Source organism: Pogoniulus pusillus, chromosome 5, assembly GCF_015220805.1.
Source record: "Pogoniulus pusillus isolate bPogPus1 chromosome 5, bPogPus1.pri, whole genome shotgun sequence".
Taxonomy (NCBI): domain Eukaryota; kingdom Metazoa; phylum Chordata; class Aves; order Piciformes; family Lybiidae; genus Pogoniulus; species Pogoniulus pusillus.
Window position 1 is genome coordinate 19,665,195 of NC_087268.1, and position 23,610 is coordinate 19,688,804.

Sequence of the window (23,610 nt, forward strand, 5' to 3'; positions counted from 1 at the left end):
TACCTTGAGCAATCAAGCACACCATATGTGTGCAACTAAAGTGTTCACACCCACAAACCACACACATCAGATTAAAAAAAAATCTCAGAAGAAAGACCTGGCCTCTAATGTGAGCCTCAGTTGGGTTTTGAAGTGCTGGTGAGAAGTCACACCAAACAAAGTTTTCACAGCTGTGCTCCAAACCTTGCTGGAAGCATCCAGTTCTGACAGCCAGGAAACAGAGTGCCTCTGCTTCCAGATCTTCCCATTCACCATTCACCCAACACCTCTGCAACCCTTTGAACTGGTACAGGTACTGGGACAGTACAACCCCCTTCCTTTCTGACCCTTTTTCTCCATCCTGCCCTTCCATGCTAGGTTTCATAATGAGAGACTTTTGCTCTTTGCAGCTCCCTGAAAGGAGGTTATAGTGAGGTGGGTGTTGATTTCTTCTCCCAAGTAACTAATGATAGGCTAAGAGGAGATGTCCTGAAGTTGCACCAGGGGGTGATTGGATTGGATTGGACAGTAGGAAAACTTTCTGTAGTAAAAGAGTGGCCAGGCATTGGAACAGGCTGCCCAGAGAGGCAGAGGAGTCACTATCATTGGAGGAGTTTGAAAGACATATAGACCTGGCACTTTAGGATATAGGTTACTGAGTATGGTAGTGTTGTGTTGACAGTTGAACTTGATGGTCTTAGAGGGCTTTTTTCAACCTTAATGTTTCTATGATTCTAGGCACAAGCCAAAGTGTGCCTGCACAGACTCCATGTTGCAGCACTGCACAAGCAAGTACAGCTCCTGTCTGTGCATCTGGTGTCAAAAGAGTGCATTTGAGTGTGACTCTTCCCATGTCCATCTTGGCTCAGGGAAGGATCTCAAGAAACTTAGGTGTGTCCTACCTGCCACTCAGCCCCAGTTCTGGGTGCAATGACAGAACCCTGCCTCTCAAGAGCTGCCAGCACTTCCAGGCATTAGTCCCAACTTTTCTATCCTACCAAACCTCTCAGCAGAGTTCACAGCTTTAAGGCTTCCCACAAGATTTAGAAACTCCTGATCTCCCTTTTTAAAGTGCTACTAATTAATTCTGACTCTTCTCAGGAATAAAAATGCTTGCTCAGCTCAGTTCATCTAACAAAAGGTTAGTTAAGTCCCCACCAAGGACGAAAAATGAAAGTCACCATGTTTTAAATCTTTGCCTTTTTGTCTTTAAAGGTTTTGCCTGTGGCATGAAATAAGAGGCTAGAAAGCATTTCTGTCACTGCTTCTGCACTGGCTGTTTCTCTGACAAGAGTGAACCCCCACAGCTTCTACTCCAGTGGTGGTATCTCTCCAAGCTGGCTATCTGTCAGGACCTTGTCTTGCACTACCTGACACAGAAACATCTCTGCTTTGTGTTTATGGAAATGCCACTTCTGATATGCTACTCTGGTAACTTAATTTTTAATGCTCACTTTCAAGCAAGCAGAATTCAGACTTTGTGGATCAAGAAGTGAGGTCCCACTGCAAAGAATGTTGTGGCTCTGATGACTGTTTCAGATGCAGAGGTTCTTGTGAGCACTATCTTTCTCTGTCCGTCAAGAACCAAGGGCATCTCACCTGTAAGTCTGCGGCAGATGCATCTGATGCCCCTTTAACCAAAGCAGTTTGGTTACAGTTAGTTCCAGTTTGTTACCAAAGGAGGTCGAGGCCTGAGTCAGAGCTGGCGAAGAACTTCTCCAGCAAACTCACAAAAGAGCAAAGTGAACAAAGACATCTGTGGGTACAAGGACTCCTGTGAATGCCTCCCCCACTGAATGGAGTTTGATTATGAGTCAAGCACTCATAATCACATGAGTCAAGCACTCATAATCACCCCACAAAAAATAATGAAAGGCAAAGGAGCCTTCTCTGAGCTCTCCCGGCTTAGTCGCAGGGCTGCATGATGGCAACAAGACCTATCAACAGGATCTTTTAACAGCAATAGATGGCTGGATGAGCTCACTTGGAATACTCCCAGAACAGGAACTGCCTACCAGGAAGCTCTGCCCTGAGCAGGGTCACCTCTCGGTGTTAAGAGATACTAGTCGCTAAGCTTAAATAATTAACCTGAATTAATCTCTTCAAGTTCTGTGTGATGTAGTGCACTGCATGCTGAGCTTCACTTATCATGAGCATCTCCATTTGCCAAAGCCTGTAAATTTCGACTAGCATTTCTTGACCATGTACCTGCTTAGACAAATCAGGACCTCCAGAACCTGCTGCCTACATCAGAAAGCTCCACCACCACCAGCAGGTGCACCTGGACAAGACAGCAAAGAATATGACCAAGGAATCAGAAGATGCCGGAGCAGATGTGAGAAAGAGGTTTCCTCCATTCAGTAAATAATGAGTGAAACTTGCTGCTGAGCTCTCTAAAGCTGCACTTTCACAAAGTGATTTGAACAACCACCAACAAAAAAGTGATAAGATACTACATCCCTGTGAGGCTACACGTTCTTTTGCATGCAGCTCAAGGGCCTGTATTTTGCTGTGGTGTCTGCTGCCTTTTTATCCACATTGTCATCTTCTTCCTCACTCTCATATGCTTCTAACAAATTCCATATTCTTCTATCTGACATGCTATTCCACTTTCTCACACTCAGGAATGCTTTCACCTTTCCAGTTATCAGAGTTTTTTTACCCAGCATCTCGTTGCTTCGTTTCTTGGGAGGTCAGCAAGCCTCTTCTTTCACCAACTGCTTCACTACATCCCCATATTCTTCACTATTTCCCTTGAGTATTCAGCCTCCTATGGGCTCTTCCACACTTGATAACCTTCTTTAGTCACACTGGTGTATCCATATCTCTCCACACCTTCACCACTACTCCCAGCTTTCATCCCTTCCTGGTTCTGCATCCTTACACCTTCCTTAGTGAAAAATTATGCTGGTGACTGTCTCCTAAACCTTGTGGACTCTTGACTTATATCATCAACTAGACAAAGTACAGCTATGAGGTTAAGAAATGTCACCAAGTTATTTGATCATATCAGGAAAAGCAAGAAATAGGCAAAGCAGAGAAGAAAGAAAGGTCAGATCTCAAAATACTTCATGTATGAATACAAGTTAAATGATAATACACAGAGAGCAGCAGTTTGTAACAGGAATAAAAAGAGCCACAAACATTTCATGAAATCACAGAAAGTTAAGGGATGGAAGAGATCTCAAAAATCATCCAGTTCAGCACCCTTGCTGGAGCAGGATCACCTATACCCGCTCACAAAGGAACACATCCAGGTAGGTCTTGATTATCTCCAGAGAGGGAGACTCCACAGCCCCCCCAGCAGCTTGTTCCAATGTTCTGTCACCCTACTGTGAAAAAAATCTTCCTCGTTTTTCCATGGAACTTCCTATGCCTCAGCTTGCACCCACTGCCCCTTGTCCTGTCACTGGGCATCAGTGAGCAGAGCCTGGCACCATTTTCCTGTCATTCACCCTTTGCATATTTATAAACATGAATGAGGTTACGCCTCTGTCTCCTCTTCTCCAAACTAAACAGCCCCAGCTCCCTCAGGGTCTCCTCATAAGGAAGATGTTCCACTCCCTTAATCATTCTCGTGGCTCTGTGCTGGACCCTCAAACAGTTCCCTGAGGTCCTTCTTGAACTGAAGGGCCCAGAATACACGATATTTCAAATGCAGCCTCACCAGGGCAGAGTAGAGTGGGAGGAGAACCTCCCTTCACCTACTGTTGCAGAGGGGGGAAATTAATTGGTGTGAGAGGATATTCTATAAAAATATAAAATTTATTCATTTTAATATTCTGAACTCCTGCCACCCCCAACCACTGAATTTTAATATTAATATTTGTTCTTACATGGTTATGGAAGACATTCTAGGAATGACATCAAACAGTAACTTGTTAATAACTATCAAACATTCAAACAATAAACAGAGAGAGGGAATCCCTGTGGTCAATATGCTGCCTGGGGTCAATACACCATTTGCCCAGTAGATGGGCCCAAGATCTTACTGTTCTATGGCAGAAGGCAATCGAGAATTACAGAGGCACTAAAGCATTTACTCACAAATTCTTATTAATTATCAATCACCCTCCAGGGCTACATCACAACCTATACAAGCGTCCAATCTTCAGGGAAGTCTGCCCATGGATGTTGAGGCTATGGGATCCTCCCGGCTTCAGGGGAAATTGCAGATGTGCAGACAATCTCTGACCTTGTTCTCTTGGCTTCTTCTGGCAGGACCTTCAGGTGCAGAGGCAGGATGTTGTGCAGTCTCAGCACGGTGTCACGCTGACCACACAGGCTGATCACATGCAGACAATCCAGGGTCTGCTCCTGGTAACTCATGGCAGTGGAATTTACCAGGCAGTGATAAGGCAGCGGGCGTGCAATAGGGTGCATGGCTGCATGGGAGACTAGACTCCGTAGAGGCAGGCAATACAGGTTCTAGTCCTGGTAACTCACCACAGTGGTGTGCAGGTGTGCACAGCTGGCTGGGAGCGCATGGGAGACTCTGTCTCCATAGAGAAAAGTAGATAGCACAGGCAAATAGCAGCACAGCAAGCAAGCAGGCATTAGAGTGAGCACTGTGAGTAAGCACTGCAGGTGAGCATGCAGGCAAGCAGGTAGGCAGGCAGGCATAAGCAAAAGCACTTGGTTTACCTGTGTACCTCGTATTTCTCAGATGTGGGCCAAGATTAATGACCCCTTGGCCACCAGAATGACCAATCAGCTTGGCAGTTAACCAAGGCATACCATAATAAGCAAAGGCCAGAGGCCTGGATCTCCCAAATATGGGGATAGCATGGGCCTTGCACCCAGTAAGCCATAAGCTAGGTGCATGGGCTTACACAACCATGTTACACAACCTGGGATCTGGGCAGGCCAGACTTTATGGTGCCAGATATTTTGTGTTTCCTTTTGTGCTCTTTTGTGTCTATTTAATATGTTTACCTCTGGTGTGGGCAGAAAAACATGTCCAGGCAAGACAAAGCATGTATAAGCCTATTTTGGGCCTACGGGCCCTCCACAGCACCTACTAACTGCACTCCTTCTAATATACTCCGGAATGACATTTGCCTTCTTGGTCACAAGAGCACATTGCTAGCTCATAGCCAACCTTTCATCCACGAGGACCTCCAGGTCTCTCTCCACTTCACAGCTCTCTACCAGGTCAGTCCTCAACCTGTACTGGTCCATGGGATTGTTCTTTCCCAGGTGCAAGACTCTACACTTATCCTTGTTGAATTTCATTACATTTTTCTCCCTGCCCATTCCTCCAGCCTGTCCAAGTCTGGCTGAATGGCAGCACAGCCTTCTGGTGTGGCAGCCACTCCTCCCAGCTTTGTGTCATCAGCAAACCTGCTGGCAGTGCACTCTGTGCCCTCATCCAGGTAATTGATGACTACATTGACCAGTACCGGTCCCCATACTGACTCCTGAGGGACTCCACTAGATACAAGCCTCCAACTAGACTCCATCCCAGTGAGCACAACTCTCCAACTTCTTTCCTTCAACCAGATCACATCCACCTCACTACTCAATCATCCAGACCACACTGACTCAGTTTAGCTGCAAGGATGCTGTGGGAGACAGTGTCAAGTGCTTTACTGTAATCAAGATAAACCACATCCACTGCTCTACCATCATCTATCCACCTGTTTATGTCCTCATAAAAGGCTGCCAGGTTGGTCAAATGTGAATTCCCCTTGGTAAAACCATACTGACTGCTCCTAATGACCTTACTGTCCTTGCTATGGCTAAGGACAGCACCAAGGATAAGTTACTCCATTACCTTCCCCAGGGATGGAGGTGAGGCTGACTAGTCTATAGTTACCTTGGTCCTCCTTCTTACCCTTTTTGAAGATTGGGGTGACATTTGCCTTCCTCCAGTCTCCAGGCAGCTCTCCTGTCTGCCACGACTTACCAAAGATGATGGAGAGTGGTCCTCCGTCAACTTCCTCAGCACCTATGGATTTATTGATATCCAGATTACTTACCTGCTCCCTAACCCCATCCTCATCAACTCAGGAAAACTCCTCCTTTGTCATGTCTTCCATTGGGACTCAGAAGTCTGGGGCACCTGAGGACAGTCTCCAGCAGTACAGACAGAGACAAAGAAGGCATTCAGTAGCTCCATCTTCTTTGTGTCCTCTGTCACCAGGGCACCCACCTCATTCAACACTGGGCCTATGTTACCTCTAGCGTTAGTTTTCCTTGCAATGCATTTGAAGAAGCCCTTTTGTTGTCTTTGACATCCCTTGCAAGGTTGAATTCCAAGGAGGCCTTAGCCTTCCTAGTTGACTCCCTGCATCCTCTGACAACCACCCTATACTCTTTTTCATCCATCATGTGAAGCAAATTTGTTGATGGAATGCACAGCTGTTCATGATGGAGAAGGAGAAAAAAAGGAATGAAGCAGAGACCAAAGCAAAGATAAAAGTCTGGGAGATGCTTGATCAAGCTGATTGTTGCATGGATGCCCAGTTACTTGTTCAGTATGTGACCTGCAGTATGTGAGCACAGTGACTGGCACACTAATGTGACTGTCTTGCAGAAATCCATTTGACCGTTTGCTAAAAGAAAACTGGCTGTGCAACGTAAGTCGAACAGACTTAGGAAGCCAGTCATGTATCTATCAGGCATGCTGAAACTGTGTCTTGAGAAGGGAAAGAGGTCTCGTCAACAGTATATTTTAGTGGAGTATTCCATACACAAGGTTTATTACAGCAAGTGGGGTTTTTAGAGTTGCACAGCCTGCCTCTACTAGGTCTGGCAAGCTTTTAAGTAGCACCAAATAAATTATCTTAGCAATAAGTATTTTGAGGAAACACACACACACAAAAAAAACCCAAACCATACCACAAATATTTTCTTTCCTTGTCTAAGCATGCTTAAGTTGCCCAAGTTCTGTCTCTACCCAGCAGCATATTACGAAGACAATTGTCTCTTGATTGGTAACTCACACTGTAAAGACAGAGCTAGGCTAAAGCATACGCATGACGGACTAGATGTCACGTACACCAAATCTTCCAGTGAGCATCTCACATGTCTTCGAACAATCCTCATCAAAATAAAGCAAGCCTTATAATGGTCTGCAAGGTCTGATGAAAGGCTAAAAAATGTCAGAGCGGTGTAGATTTCCATAGTGTCATGGAACGATTAAGGTTGGAAAAGATCTCTAAGGTGATCAAGTCCAACCATCAACCCAACATCAGCATGCTCTCTAAACTACATCCCAAAGTGCCACATCTACACCTTTTTTTAACATCTCCAGGCATGGTGACTCCACCACTTGCCTGGGTGGCCCCTGAGCAACTGAGTCTGTGTTTGATCTACCTGCTGGCAGAATGCTTCTTCTTATATGTACAGCAGGTGAAAAGGTTGTAGTGAGTCACCTTCTGCTGCTGCTCCATCACAGCTTCACTACAATAGCATTAGTAGAGTGTTCACACACCAACGGTGTGGTTCCTCACCGAACTGGCAAATGGCCCTTCTTTGAGTAGACCTCAAGCTTAGTGGGTTTGCTAAGGAGAGTTTGGAGGAGAGACTGCAGCACTGCTTGGGCTCTCAGGCATCTTCCTAAGGGAGAAACACCCCTAAGGTCTTTCCAGCTCCTGATAGGTCAGGAACTTAGAAAGAGCAAAAAATCAGATGTAAAGATCAGAGCACAGTGCATATAGCAATAAAGAGCTACCTCCAACTTTTTTTTCCCCTCATTTACTCTCACAGAAATTAATTGTTTTTCATGTCTTGTACACAGATATGCTCAGAAATAACACATGCAAAAAGTGACAAATGTTGGCAGCAATGCCACAATACTTTGTTGTGCTCCAGCCTGTAAAATGGCAGAAACCTTTGACATGGCTGATGACTTGTAGCCCTTGGGGATCTTTGCTTTTCCACTTAGAAGTGGTTTCCAGTCACCTCATTACTACTACTACATATAGTAGGGCCCTTTGGTTCCATGGACATGTAAAAAGTTTCCATGTCATTTGATAGTTTTCCAGTGGCAACACCTTTGCCAACTGCTGCTCAGATGGTGAATGCACTGGAACAGAGACAAAATAAGACTGTCCTGATCTTAATCCCACCTGTCAACAGGAACACCTAGAAATGTGCCAAGAAGCTCACAGGTTGAATAATAGAGGAAACTCCCTCTGCTACTTCTCTTTATGACTCGTTTTCCAGTTTTACTTCGTATTACTGTCTCCTTTTACGCTCCCTTGCATCACAGCTCTAGTTAGGAAATGGGGTGAAGAGACTGAGTATGCTGCTTCCCAAGAGGTCATACTTCAGTAGATCCAAGTATACCCAAGATGTAGAAGTATTTGCAATAAAGCACCTGCTGCAGATCAATCTTCATCTCACACATGGCTTTGGGGGCTGCCTTGATTTTGTGATCTATGCAATGCTTTGAAGGTCTCCACAGTGGCACTTGCATACAGCAGGCCAAAGACCAGGTTCCAAGACATGAGCACACACTGCCTCTGCACCCCAATGGACATTTTTGTATGGCAGTGCATAGGAGCCTGCATGCTTACTTGAAGGGAAGGGCAGTTTCAGCTGTAAACAACTCACCTTCACATAGTCAAACATTTATTTGCAGATAATTTTTTTTCCTTTTGAAGCTTTAACCACACAAATGTGACTTCTATTTCCAACATCTAAGACAAAAGATTCATTCCCCAAACAAATGTTTATTACAAAACCCACACAAACCCATTAATTTGGGGCTGAGCACATCTTATCTTTGCCTCTGAATGAGCTTGTCTCACGTTCTGATTTTTAACAGGAAAACAGAAATGTTAAATTTGACATAGACGCGCACTTGAGTTTGGATGACTGAGTTATTTTCTTTTGAGTTCAGACATGAAGTTGGAAAAATAAAAGTCACACAGCTTAGCTCAGAGCACTCCCTGGGTCTGAAGGTGGTTGTGTAGCAATCTGCAAAACACAGGCATGAGCTGGACACAAACAGAGCAGTCAGTAATGTCAGGCTCCAGAAAGCCTATACTGGCTCTGCTATGCTGAGCTTCTTCAGACTACATTATGCCTTACTGTTTCCTGGTTGATTTGTGCAGTCTGATGAGTCTGGATTTGGATTAGCCAGATTCTTCCTCTGGGGTACTTTCTATTCTGTAATTTTTTCCCCTTCTGTCACTTCCCTTCATCCTCTGAAGGATATTTTTTCTCCTTTGTGCTAAGCTGTTCCCAGTTTCTGTGAAGCACAGATAGAGCTCCCAGGCGTGTAAAACAAATGTAGGACAGGGCAAGGAGTGCTCTGGAGCAAAAGCTTTCTCCCCCCTTGCACTAGGTGGGTGGTAAGTACTCTCTAGGCTGGAAAGCCATGTGTGAGAGCACCCCAGACTCACCAGGTCAGGAGTGTCACAGACCCTAGCTCCTGGGGACCTGCCTTTCTCCAAGCATTAGTTTTCCTCTTCACCACTATGCTCCTTCCAATCATCTTGTACCAAATCAACAAAAGCAAGACTTCCAAGTAGGACACAAAGGTTACTTGCCAGGAGCAAAGCATGATTTACAAATCTAAGAGCTCCTTCTTCACCTTTGTGGCAGAGAAGTTAAGGACAACTCTCAGAAAAGAACAAAGACAGAAGACTCAAATGTTTTAGATCTGGCCAGGAGTTGTAACCTCCACCACTCCCCTCTCTTACTGAGAAATACTGGGAAAAGATTTGTATGTAAACAAAATTTGGGCAACCAAATCCAGAGCCAAAGCATCATCTCTCTTCAGTTCGAACACTGCAGTAGTGAGACTTAAATACTGCAGAGAAGAGGCAGTCTAGAAGGTATCTAGAGTGTGTGGAAGACAACTTCTTATCCCAGCTGTTACGTGAGCCTACCAGGGGGGCAGTTCTGACTGACCTGCTGCTCACAAATAGAGAGGGGCTGGTGGGGGATGTGGTGGTTGGAGGCTGCCTGGGGTCCAGTGACCACAAAATCATACAGTTTTCAATATATGGAGAAACCAGGAGGGGCATCAACAGAACTTCCACACTGGACTTCCAAAGCACAGATTTCAGCCTAAGGAACTAACTCAGAAAGTTCCTTGGGAAAGAGCCCTTAATAACAAAGGGTCCAGGAAGGTTGGACCTACTTCAAGAAAGAACTCCTAAAGGCACAGGAGCAGCTGTGCTATTGTGCCAGAACACCAGCCAATGAGGGAGGTAGCCAGACTGGATTGGCAAGGAGCTGCTGAAGGAATTAAAGACAAAAAAGAGAGTATATTGCCTTTGGAAAAAAAAGGAGGTTTCCCAGGAAAAGTTCAAGGATGTTGCTAGGTCTTGTAGAAAAAAAATTAGAGAGGCAAAAGCCCATTTGGAGCTTAGGCTGGCCACGGCTGTTAAGGAAAATAAAAAATGGTTCTATAAATATATGAATGGCAAGAGAAGGGGCAAAGACAACCTCCAGTCCTTATTAGATAGAGAGGGGAATATAGTGACAAAGGATGAGGAAAAAGAAGAGGTGCTTAACACTCTTTTTGCCTCAGTCTTCAATAATGGGATAGGTTGTCCCTAGGACAACTGGACTCCTGAAGTGGCAGATGGAGTCAGGGTCCAGTATAGTCCCCCCATAATCTATGAGGAAGAAGGGACCTGCTGAGACACTTGTATCCTCACAAGTCCATGGGACCAGATGGTATCCATCCTAGGGTGCTGAGAGAGCTGGCAGATGAGCTGGCCAAGCCAGTCTCCATCATATACCAGCAGCCCTGGCTCACTGGAGAGGTCCCTGAAGACTGGCAGCTGGCAAATGTGACATCCATCCACAAGAAGAGTTGAAAGGAGGAACCAGAAAACTACAGACCTGTCAGCCTGACCTCAGTGTCAGACAAGGTCATGGAACAGGTCAGCTTGAGTGCCATCACAAAGCACTTACAGGACGGCCAAGGGATCAGGCCCAGCCAGCATGGGCTTAGCAAGGGCAGGTCCTGTCTCACCAACCTGATCTCCTTTTATGATCAAGTTACCTGCCTGGTGAATGTGGAGAAGGCTGTGGATGTAGTCTACCTGGACTTCAGCAAAGCCTTTGACACTGTCTGCCACAACAAGCTCCAAGCCAAAATGACAGCTCATGGCTTGGACAGATTCACTCTGTGCTGGGACAAGAACTGGCTGAATGGCCGAGCCCAGAGAGTGGTGGTGAATGGTGCCACATCCAGTTGGCAGCTGTCACTAGTGGTGTTCCCCAAGGATCAGTGCTGGGCCCAGTCCTGTTCAATATCTTTATTGATGATTTGGATGAGGGGATTGAGTCCATCATCAGTAAGTTTGCAGATGACACCAAGCTAGGAGCAGGTGTTGATCTGTTGGAGGGTAGGAGAGCCCTACATAGGGACCTGGACAGGCTGGATGGGTGAGCAGAGGCCAATGGGATGAGATTTAACAAGGCCAAGTGCAGGGTTCTGCACTTTGGCCACAACACCACCAAGCAGCACTACAGACTGGGGACAGAGTGGCTGGAGAGTAGCCAGAAAGAAAGGGACCTGGGGGGACTGGTAGATAGTAGTCTGAAGATGAGCCAGCAGTGTGCCCAGGTGGCCAAGGGAGCCAATGGCATCCTGGCCTGTATCAGTAACAGTGTGGCCAGTAGAAAAAGGGAGGTTATTCTTCCCCTGTACTCAACACTCCTCAGGCCACACCTTGAGTACTGTGTCCAGTTCTGGGCTCCTCAATTCAAGAGATGTTGAGGTGCTGGAAGGTGTCCAGAGAAGGGCGACAAAGCTGGTGAAGGGCCTGGAACACAAACCCTATGAGGAGAGGCTGAGGGAGCTGGGGCTGTTTAGCCTAGAGGAGGCTCAGAGGTGACCTCATGGCTGTCCACAACTAGCTGAAGGGAGGTTGTAGCCAGGTGGGGTTTGTTCTTTTCTCCCAGGCAACTAGCAACAGAACAAGGGGACACAGTCTCAAGTTGTGCCAGGGGAAGTATAGGCTGGATGTTAGGAGGAAGCCGTTCGCAGAGAGAGTGATTTGCCATTGAAATGGGCTGCCCAGGGAGGTGGTGGAATCACCCTCCCTGGAGGTGTTCAAGAAGAGTCTGGATGAGGCACTTAGTGCCCTGGCCTAGTTGACTGGATAGGGCTAGGTGCTAGGTTGGACTGGATGATCTTGGAGGTCTCTTCCAACCTGGTTGATTCTACAATTCTTAGAGTTAAGGTGATACGCATCTCCACTAGATTAAACCACTACATAACAGTGTACTGGGCTAGCCAGAAATGTTACAGTTCAGAAGTTGAGGAAATTCCAGAATATAATCCTAGGCTGTAATAATGGAGCAAGGAAACAAGACCCACAGGGTTAAACATAAAATCCAAACCACATGTTTAAGTTTATTTAAAAAAACAGGAACTACATCAATAAGCATATAAAATCCGTCCAAAATATTAACAATGCTCTCACAAAAAAAAAACCAAACCAAAACAAGCAACAAACACAAACAAGTATCTTGTGAGAAAGACCTAAACATTGTTCCAAGCCAACACACACCTCTGATGTAAAGAATGCTCTTATGCACAGCTTGGGGGGGAGGGGGGGAGTTTCCCAGAATTATAGATGCCCCTTTCTGGAAGGTCAAAGGGCAGGCAAAGAAATCTGCATAACTAAGCCAAAAATATGAAAGTTGGGAAATATGTCAAATGCAATACTTCTGAGAATAAATATCTGCCATGGGAGCCTGACAGAAAGCCAGGAGAAAGTGTATCTCAACAGGTTTGATTTGTGCAAAGCTGGATTATATCAAATGAAGCCACAGGAAGTACTCCACAGCAGTGAATTTTACCAATTTTTAACAGTTTGTCTTCAGGGAAGGTAGGAATGTTACTCAAGATGTCAGATACACATCCCTAGACTAGACACCAATGGCAACAGCTCTGACCTGCTCTGAAACAGCATGCTGTCAGGAAAACTTGGACTGTTTGCGCTACAACAATTTTGCTGTTTTTCCTGCCTTTTACCCACCTTGAAATCTATGGGCCTGCCTCTCCTCTAGGATAACCAGCAATGAATTCCAGCATGAGTCTGTAGGTAGACCCAAGTCTGAACAAGTTGAAATGTACAGATGATGTTAAGAGCAGTTTAAATTGGACCTACCTCTTTTTAGCCTTTTGGTAATTTGTGGAGGACTGGAGAGACACAGGCCTAGAGGGCTGCCATCACAACAAAGCAAAGCAAAGCTCCCACCCATGTGCTTCTTTTTGCCTTCCTCAACTGAATTGTGCTAGTATGGCAGCGAGGGTAGGTGTACACAGTCTGGATTGTCCAACAATGCAAGTGGGGAGGCCATTACTTACTGATGTACAACTTCTCTGCCAGTGCCTGTAGTAGAAGGGATATACTAGAGCCATACACATCTACACAGCACACTGGTGAGCATCACATCATATAGATATTCCAGAGAGGACACGAGGCAAACAATACTTGATCTGCAAACAACCAGTGAACTGTGCACCACAGGCCTTCCACACTGCTCAACTAATAAGCTTTGGTCTCTAGCCCTGCACCTTTATGAACTTACATAAACTATAACTCAACATACTTGCGTCCAGAAGGGTTGTGCTACATGCCTCTATCGACTATTAGAGCAGTTGCTTTGGAAAATAATTTTTATCCTTACACACCTTAAAGTAACTTCCAAATTTTAGACTTTCACCTACTGAAATACAGCAGAGAAGCAAAAAACACACCAGGCATAAAGTTAAGAGAAGGCAATAGTTACCTTCTGGTTTCCAACTGCCACCTTCAATCACTCCCTACAATGTTAAACTGACTGAAAACAAATAGCACTGCCTATTTCCTAGAGTACTACACTTTACACTCAGGAACAACATTTAAAACTGCCACCCAAAATGCCAAATATAGATTTGGATGGATAAACAAGCATACCTCTTTTACTCACTAGTAGATATTTAATTCTAGAGGGCCCAAATAAGTTAAAAGGTGATGTGCACCACCACCTCTGTTGTACACAGCATCCAAAATACCCAATCTCCTGCTTAGTACCACATTGCTCTTTTACAGTCTTATTGCACCTCAAGTCTACAGCATCTTTCATTAGATTAGCTAATTCTCTTAAAACATCTTCAATTTCATTATCTGTACATTTTTGTACATCATTAAAAAAATAAATATTTACAAAGTGACATACAAATAAATAAACTCAAGTAAAAGTATGCTTTCAGTCTGTCTATACAAAAAAAAAAAGCTGGAGAACATATGTATGTAAATTGGTCCCCTTTTTCCTGAGGCTGAAAAAGTGCACACTGGATAGGAAAAAACAAGGAGATGGCTTTTTGGTAGGCTTGTTGAATTCCAGTGTTAACACTGCACACATGCACACAGGGCATACTTGAAGGGCCAGGGACCTGTTTGATGGGTCACGTCAACTCACTACAAAAATAGTATTAGATTCCAAATACATAATGCTCAGAGTGCATGTTAAGCCCAAATAGCAATTGCAGGTGAGAAAAGCAAAAATATTGCCAGGTCTTCTCTCATCCTGATGTTTGTGCCAGGAAAACTGAGATTGTTTCTCAAGTGCCAGCTGTCTTCCAGTACCTGAAAACGGGATAACCCATATCAGATTTGTTTAATACTGGTAAGCCTGACAGAATGGGCAAGTATGGGTGGGGATAAAGAAGAAAATAGCAGCAAGTCCAAGTTCTCATAGTTCTCTTTGCTCATTCCTTTAACAACTCAAAGCAAGTAAGAGTCCAAGTAGAGGAGTGTTGTGAATCTTAGGCAACTTCTTTATCAGGCTGTATGCTGTTCAGCTCTACCATGGGGTTCTTCTCAACAGTCGATGTGGGGCTGGCCTCTGCTCGTCCTTCAAAGCCCCTGGAGATGTCTTCAAAAGTCCTGCCCTTGGTCTCTGGTACTTTGAAGAATGTGAAAATAAAGAAGATGACCAGAAAAACAAGGAATATGAGGAAGACATAGGAGCCACATAGTTTCTGCAGGGAAGAGAAAAGCAGGAAGTTTTAACATGAAAAACTCATAAACATAAATAAATGCAAAGTCATTTGCCATTGACAGCTCCAAATTCTGAAATCTTTCTCCAACAAGGCTCTTAAACTTTTTCCTCAACATAGCATTTTTTAAAAAATAAATCAGGTTCTTGTGGGCTTCTGAAATGCTTTAATGTTCCATGAGGTAACCCAGAAACTCTTTTCTAAACAGAAAGCTTACATTTATTAATTAAGATGGCAAAATCAAAAGGTGAGTCACAATTCTAAACTTAAGTAACTATCAGAACATAGAAGCAGGGAACTTCTGGAAGATTAACCAGCCCTCTGCTCAAAGCAGCAACAGCTTCAAGAGGAGATCAGGTTGCTAAGGATCACAGTCACACTTTTAAGTCTCTCTAGACACCTATTCAACTGCTGCAGCACATGCAGTGCTTTGCAAATTCAAGTCCATACCTCTGCATAGGGAAAGAGCATTCCCACCAGGAAATTAGAGGTCCAGTTGGAACAACCAGCCACTGCCATGGCTGCAGGCCGTGGGCCCTGGCTGAAGAGTTCTGCCACGATGAACCATGGAATAGGGCCAGGGCCAATCTCAAAAAGAGCCACAAAGCCAAAAGTGGCAACAATACTGATGTATCTGATCCACTCCACAATGTCCTGCAAGGAAACAAACATGATGGTGACGCACTGGAAAAAAGTTGCCCAGGCTGTGGGTGCTTCCTCCCTGGAGGTGTTTAAGGCCAGGCTGGACAAGGCCTTGAGCAACCTGCTCTAGCAGGAGGTCTCCCTGCCTACGGCTGGGGGTTGGAGCTTAATGATCCTTGAGGTCTCTTTCAACCTAGACCACTGTATGATCAGGGGCAATTTGGAGGCAAACATCACACAGCGCAGTGGCATTTTCACTGTCACAACTTTCTGAGCTGGACTGTCCTCACTGCAGCAGTTTCTACAGTCAGGGAGTGGCACACTGCACACTCAGCTCTACCCCCGAGATGTACCAGTCCACAAAGCAGATTTGCAGGTCAAGGCAGACACATGGTCTTAGACGTCCCTTGCCGGGATTAGCCTTGACAAAACGAACACTAGTGACTCACCTTCAGAGCTAAAGCAATGGTCATCAGAACAGCGCACACAGCCATGCCACCCAAGCCAACTAAATGGAGGGTCCTGCGCCCAGCACGCTCCACCAGGAACAGCTAGAAATATAGCAGGAGGAGAAAAAAAAAAAAAATTACTCCTGCAGGAAAAGAGGCTCCCTTGCTCAGTGAGCCCTGCAATTGTCTTCTGTCATCTGCCTATAGCCTTCAGCATAAGGAGGCAGTCTCAGTGCAGGTCACAGAGCTCCTCCATCCTTAGTTTCAGAAGAGTTTCTTCTCTCCTTGCTACTGCTTTCTATGTTTCCTCCCCATATGCACTCCTTTGCACCCTCCCTTTCATTTGAAATCTCCTTCTCTCACCTCCTGTCCTCCCACAATGTTCTTTTCTTTGCTCTTAAAGGCCACCACCCAGTCCAGTGCTTTGCCTCAGCCTGGGTACTTGTCTTCAGTCACATCTGCCAAAAGCAACCAGGCAGACAAGTCACCTCTCACCATAAGGCCCCATTCCACTTACCGACACAACTGTGAACACAGTGTTCACCACACCAGCTCCAATAGTGGCATACACAGGCTGTGTAATGCCAGCTCTTTCAAAAATCCCTGTAGAGTAATAGAACACCTGGGAAGGGAACGAGAAGTTGGGCACCATCACAATTCCAGTGTTTGAGAGTGTCCCTCATTTTCTGCCTAATACTTTCCACAGTTTCTTAGAAGCACAGTAGAAAACAGCATGCTTCCAGTCACTGACTTGATGCCAGGCTGCAGTATCTTGCCAGTGTGTCTGTAGGAAAACTGAAAGCCATTCTAATCTTCACCTTCTATTTTAACAGTCACTGCAGTATCACTAAATTGTGACCTCCAATCAAGTCACAAAGGTTTTCAAATGCACAAGCCTCTCAACATTAGTGGCAAGTGTACCCAGAGATAAGGGAGGCAACTCACAGCATTGATGCCTGAGAGCTGTTGTGAGAGCTGCAGCATGATTGCAATGACAATGGCTTGTCGGTAGTTTGGAGAACGGAAGAGTTCTGGCACTGTTGCTTTCTTTTCCTGGGACATTTTAGCACTCTCTTCTTTCATCTCCACAATGTCTTGAGACACATCCTGTGTACCACGGAGCTTCTGAAGAACTGGACAGAAGGATCAAAAATGTCAGGTATAATACCCCCACAACTAATAGGTTCTACTCTAGGCTGCTCTTTCAGTGAGGGCACACAGACTTTGTGGCCACCTGCCAGTTTGGACCTGCTGTGTAGGGAAGTCTGAGCTTTACATGCATGCTTACTCATCTTTTCAACCCAGATGGTGAAGTACTGTGATCACCATGGCAACCAGGCCCAAGTCCTGCTCATGCTGTTTAACGCCCAGATAAACATTTGATCCCTAATTCTGTTCACATGTTTGACAGCAGTGACTACCAGCCATCTGTATTAATAGAAAACCTCTTCCAAACTCCTTGTTAAACACCAGTCTACTTCCTGCCTTTCAGAAGGAGCCCACAGAGCTGCAGCAGCTGGCCATACTACATCCCACCAGGCAAGACGCCACTCCTCATATTTTAATTCCACTTGTGAGTCTGTTGGGATGCCAGGTTTGTCACAGTTCCTGGCAGTGGTGTAACTGAGGGATGGCACAGCAGGCCTGGTGCCCTGTGGGACGGGACTCCCACCCTGATCTACCACATGCTCTACAGTCAGTCCTGGCCTCCCACTCAAGTTCAGAGCAGGCTGGGAGCCAGAATACAGCCCAGCCCCTTCAGGGATGAGCTCTTACCTGCTTGTGCTTTCTCTTCCTCCATCTTGTTGATTAATAGGAAACGAGGACTCTCAGGGCAGAAAAGAAGAGCCACGCACTGCAGGATTGCTGGGAGGACTGTGAACCCCAAAAGGAGTGGCCAAAGTGTCTCAGTTCCCATTATTGCCTCCAAGCCAAAGATCTACAGCAAGAATCGGAGAGAGAGAGACACTCAAATATTCACCCTCACACCAGTGAGTATCGCATACCACACCTGATGGCCAGTGTGGCCCACTTCACCCTTCCCCAGCCCTTCTTACTCCTAAGGGTAGTATCAGGTTGTGTCAAGCCTACCTGGGCCACCAGGATGCCCACAACAATACCCAGCTGGTTGAGGGTGCCAAAGGCTCCACGGAGGCTGGTGGGCGAGACCTCACTGATATACATAGGCACAAAGCCAGTGCTAAGACCACAGAAGAGGCCAATAATGAAGCGGCCAATGATCAGCATCTCCACTGCCTTTGCCATCTTAGAGAAAGCCATCAGAGTACCACCAGCAAGGGCCAAGATGTTCACCAGTAGCATAGAGTTCCTCCTGACAGGGCAAAAACATCAAGATTGAGCTTAAACTGGCAATACAGTGGAAACATCACTGGGAGAGGGAAGGAAATCCTACCCATGACCCCAATCTCAGGAGCAGGAGAAGAACAAGAGTAATTCCTGTTCAGCTCCTGCCTTGGCCTGCAACCTTTCTTTCTGCAGTCACCTCCTCCTCCCTTCCTCTCATCTCTGCCCTCTTCCTCCCAATACTTCACTCTAGAAGGGTCAAAAAAATCCCTAATGGCTTAGATCCATCTTCCCAACTTACCTGCCAAATCTGTTGACGAACAGGCTGACTGAGAAGGAACCAATCATACCTCCCACTGAGAAGATAGCCACAGAAAGGGACCACAAAGAGGTAAGGAGCTCTGGGGAGACAACCTCCCCACTTCGTTCTGACAGGGTACTGTTGAAGAACCGCTGGATGATCTGCAAGAGAAACCAGGTGGAGAGGGCATTACAATCCAGTGTGAGGTTTTTTGCACTGGGCAGATTACTTCTGAGGTCTTCTTGATCTGCTTTCCTGGAAGTAAGCAACAAAGATACTCTGAAAATGCTGTAGGCAGCCACAAGACACGCAAGGGAATATGAGGATGCAGAAAGAGCTTTCACTGAAAATACAGTATACAGGTAGCAGTGTGATGGAGAGATTGCTTCACTGCACATGACAGAGCTGGCTAGTGTTTAATTGATGATGAGAGCCACTGCTTGGGGGAGGGTGAGAGACAGCTGGAAGTGAGAAGAAGCAAGAAAATGTGACCAGAGAATGGAAGGTGAGATTCCTGGCAGTACTAGAACTCTGGCAGCAGGAATAGAGCTTTCTGGGATGAAAATATTTTAAAAAGGCACAGAAAGTTTCATTGAGGTAAGCCTGAAAACTGCAGCATTATGAGGAACCTTCCTTCATTGTGTCAGGGGGATATGACAGTGCTGTTTTGCTTTCTGAAGCAACCCCTTTGCCAACAAATGAAATTATGCAAGGTCTGAGGGAGCCATGACCTCGGAGTGTTTACCCCCAGCAGATGGCAGCAAGATTTCAGCTACGAAGGAAGCCCACACACACACCACCCTCCCCACACCCCCAGTGATGTGACACTTATTCCCGGAGTCAGGGTGGATGTGGTGAGTCAGGGTGACTCAGTTCCTGAGAGAGGAGCCATCTTGTAGTCACAACAAAACTACATTTCTTGTTCTCTTCATCTCTTGTCTTCTTTCTTTGGCTAGTCATGAGATTATTTGATCAGTACCCCAGCAGTGATCCTTTCACAAACACTGAAGCTACAATTAACACAGGAAATTAATAAACAAAATTAAAGAAGCCTGAGATCAACTCTCAACATTTATCTGCACACTACTCTCTACATTCCTGCTGCCATGTATGATTTATTCTGACTCAAAACTGAAGAGACTCACGTTCTTCCATGCACTAAATATAGTCCTATCAGGAAATGGCAGATGGAGCCCTCCTGCCCGCTCTGCACTCCTAATTAATAGAATTAACTTTTCCGTTTGCTCTCTCAACCCTTAAACATGGCTCTCCTTGTCCATTGTTGTGAGAGGGAATTTTGAATGCCATCTTGACTTCATAAATCAGAACCAACCCTACTAGCTGCCTGGGAGACAGCTGAGGAGCTGTCCTTCCTATACCCTCAGTTTTCCACCAGCCCCACACTCATACCATCTCCGCAATTCAGTTTCCCTCTCACCTTCTCAGGAGCATTGATGACACCAGTGTTGTAACCAAACTGCAGAGATCCAATGGCAGCAATGGAAACTGCATAGATAAGAGGTGCTGTGATTTTCTGTGGGAAAAGGGAAAAAAACATTTAATTTGGTTATACACGCTTTCTACACAACTTGAGCTTGTCTTCAGACACTGCTGTAGCTGCAACACACCTACAAGAGTACACCAAGAACTGAGGGCATGTGTGGGTACCTAGTGAGATCCAGAAATGGGAGATGCAATTGGACAGTAGGAAAAAAAAAGTTCTGTGAATCTCTTGCAGGAGGGCCTGTCAGGACCTCCCCTTTATCAGCCCCTGGCCCGCATCAACTATTCTCAGTTCATCAGTAATGAATACACTGCCTGCATTAGCAGCTGTTATTTTAGGTTGATCTGCTTTACAGAAAAGCTTTTGCTGATCTCTGACATGTCATGAAATAAAGAGTCTAACTCTTCGCTCTGCCAACTAATGAGTTGCCATAAATCAAACCTCAGATCTGCCCATGAACTATTCTGGCACTCACTTCTAACAGTTAAAACATCTCTTCAGCAACAGACCCACTTTTCCCAGGCTAAAGCTTCCCAGCCCTGCCCTAGGGCACCTAGCACAGCAGCCAGCCACAGAGGTGGTAGCAGCACTGCCAGCCTCCCAGTCTATTTCCTTTGGAAGTCGTGGCAATACTTAGTATTTTAAATAAGTACATTCATAGGTGTGGCTTTCTTTATAAACTGGTGAGCCCTGGGCTCAGATGCACAAAGAAAGTGTCCTACAGACCAAGAAATATAAGTACCAGTGAAAAGCATCCAACATTTTTTTTGGTTTAGTGTTTTTAAAGATTTCAGTATCTAAGCCAGCTCAGACCTAGGGAGGTTTCGGGAAGTAGGTGACACAGGAATTGGCACTCAGATGATCAGTTCTTGAGTTAACATGATCTGGAAAGATCATGTTTCTGTCTCAGAAGAGATTGCAAGTTTTTCAAAAAACACTGAGTCATGTTTAAGGATTTCCAATTTCTGTCCTAATGCTGGCAGAGGACAACAGGTACTCCGTGGGGCCTACTGACACAGCTCTTCCAGTTGCTCACTTTACAGCTCAATCGCAGGAGCAATGGCTTCCAAGACTGCTGAAAACTTCTGCCAATAACCTTCTGCCATTGCTCATACCACCTTTACCAACCTTTCCAGCCAAGCATGTAGGTGCTTTTGGCCTGCACAACCCACACACAGGCAGCAGTAAACAGAAACTGCACAAATTACTCTCAGGCATGGTTTCCCCCACCTACATGTCAATTTGTCTCGCTGAGCTCTCCTCACGTCGAGGATACAGAGACGAAGGGGACAAGATCCTTTTCTTGCAGGGGGCAGACTATTCCAGAGCTAACGGTCACACCTGATGACACCAGAGGCAGTCTAGGCTTTCTTACCCCTGCCTAAAGCTGCTCCCCTCCTTTTTGTCACAGGACCACAAAGACAAAAGACATCCACATCACCGCGATGGCTGTAAAATGGCATTAAGACATCTAAGCGCACTTAATATTCTGGTCTGGGTTATCCCTAGTAAGTACGTAGAGCAAAGCTGAGGACAAAACTCATCTCTCCACATTGTCAACACAGTGACTCAACATAAGAGCACCTTTCCCCCTCAGAGCTCTGCCTTGTCATAGCTTGCCACGGTCACAGCAGTGCCTGGGTGCAGTAAGCACATGCTTTGTGCACAGTGCTCATGTATATGGTACATACATAAGCTATAAAGTTCTAAGGAGGTTAGCTGTTCTACCGTCTTTCATACTCAAACACTGGCATAGGCCGTCCAGGGAGGTGGTTGAATACCCATCCCTGAAGGTGTTTAAAAGACAGATGTGGTGCTGAGGAACACAGTTTAGCACTAGACTTGGTCAAGATAGATAATGGGTGGAAAAGACCTTTAAGGTCATTGACTCCGAAACAACGCTATGCTATGATTCTCCTGGCTGTTGGCTGCTATTCATCTCCTACCACGCAAGCATCACATGGCCTGACCCTTCATGGAGCCAGACCATGATGTAATGTATGGATCACTGGAAACGCCTCACTTCCCAAAAGGCAAACAGGGCGCTTGAAAATAGCACAGCTACACCCACCCTATCCTAGCTAAAGGCTGTACACCAGCAAGGAATTCAAACCACTAGCTCTTCCTGCAGCCAGACATCAGCAGCGTTCGTTATCCAAAATACGCTTCTCTGCAGCCCCCCATTCCCCCCCCCGCCCGACTGGATTCTCTGAGCCGCACAACTTGTTGCATCAAGCTAAAGCAGCCCCCTAGCCCTCTGAGCGACCTTCATTAGCTGCTCTCCTCCGCTCTGACTCATCTTCTTGCACTACCCGGATCGCCCACCAACATGGCGGGCCGGGCCCCGAGCTCCTGCTGTGTAACTGTAAATCCCCGGCACCCCACAGCAGGTTCGGCTGGATGTTTGTCATCTCTCCCCCCTTGCCCGCCCGCTTTCCTTCCTTGGTGCATTCAAGCCAGTCATCAGCTCGCCCCGCTGCCGCACGCCTTGCTCGTCGCTGCAGAACCATACCGAGAAGGGCTCTGTCCTCTCTCCATACGAGAAAGAAGGGAAGGATATGCCTTGCCTTCCTCTTGCAATTTAAAAACACCTTTAATAGAAGCCGTACCACCACTACAAAAATACCTTAAAGGTCAATCCTACTTTGGGCATCATGAACGCCTGAACAAACCAGTGCTGCTCTGCCAGCAAAATGAACGTCGTAAGCGATAGGACAAAATACGGACAGCACATCATGCGGCTCCTCAGGCCGCACAAGAACAAATCAATCCTGCCCTCTGCAACAACCTCTCCCCAGGCAGTCTGTGCCCCTCGGCCGCCCAAAGCAGAAGGGTCTTCTCCCAAGGCACCCGCCGAAGCGCCATAGCAGCGGCCTGGCCGCCACCACCACCATCTTCACCAGAACCTCCAGACACCCGGTGGCGGCCTCGCATCCAAATCACCCGCTAGTCACGACATTAATCCCCCTCTGCGGCTCTCCACGGAAGCACTCGGCATCCAAGGGGACGGGGGGAGAGGGGACGACGACGACCGAAGTGGGGTCCGAGACCCGAGCAGCGGCCGTTCACGGCGACTACTTCGTGGCGGCTGCGGTGCTCCCGGCGGAGGTGAAGGGGAGAGTAGGAGCAGAAACCCGTGTTTCATCTACTCTACCTTTTTGGCATCCATCGTTGGCAATCCCCGGCGAAAGAACGACTGCCGGACCTACGAATGAACAACCCGGCTTACCCCGCCTAACGGAACCCAGGCAGCCAACAACTCGGCTGCCCGCCCAGCCCCCGCGCCTGCCCCGCCTCAGCCCACGTTTTGCCCGTAACTGCAGCCCGGGGATTTATGGCCTACGTTAGAGGAGGGGGAGCTGGTGCATGGGAGGGGCCGGGGAGGAGCTGGGGAAAAAAAAAAAAAAAACAAACAAAAAAAAAAAAAAAACAAAAAAACAAAAAAAACCCACCACGCGCCCCC

At 46.3% G+C, this 23,610-nt stretch overlaps 1 protein-coding gene across 3 annotated transcripts; it reads right to left on the reverse strand.

The window, feature by feature from the left end:
- Nucleotides 1–12,278: 12,278 nt before the first annotated feature.
- Nucleotides 12,279–23,454, reverse strand: LOC135175375 (solute carrier family 2, facilitated glucose transporter member 3). Of its 3 annotated transcripts, XM_064143413.1 has the most exons (10): nt 23,302–23,454; nt 20,082–20,177; nt 18,644–18,804; nt 18,130–18,370; nt 17,815–17,977; nt 16,984–17,171; nt 16,556–16,660; nt 16,039–16,140; nt 15,398–15,601; nt 12,279–14,929 (listed from the first exon to the last, which is right to left on the reverse strand). In XM_064143413.1, exons 1-10 carry the CDS (start codon nt 23,314–23,316, stop codon nt 14,714–14,716), a joined length of 1,491 nt encoding a protein of 496 aa, XP_063999483.1. In that variant the 5' UTR covers nt 23,317–23,454; the 3' UTR covers nt 12,279–14,713. The 3 variants fall into 3 exon arrangements, with proteins under 3 accessions (XP_063999483.1, XP_063999482.1, XP_063999481.1); XM_064143412.1 differs by lacking the exon at nt 23,302–23,454 and having other exon boundaries at nt 18,644–19,653; nt 20,082–20,167; XM_064143411.1 differs by lacking the exon at nt 23,302–23,454 and having other exon boundaries at nt 18,644–20,170.
- Between the last annotated feature and the right edge of the window lie 156 nt (nt 23,455–23,610).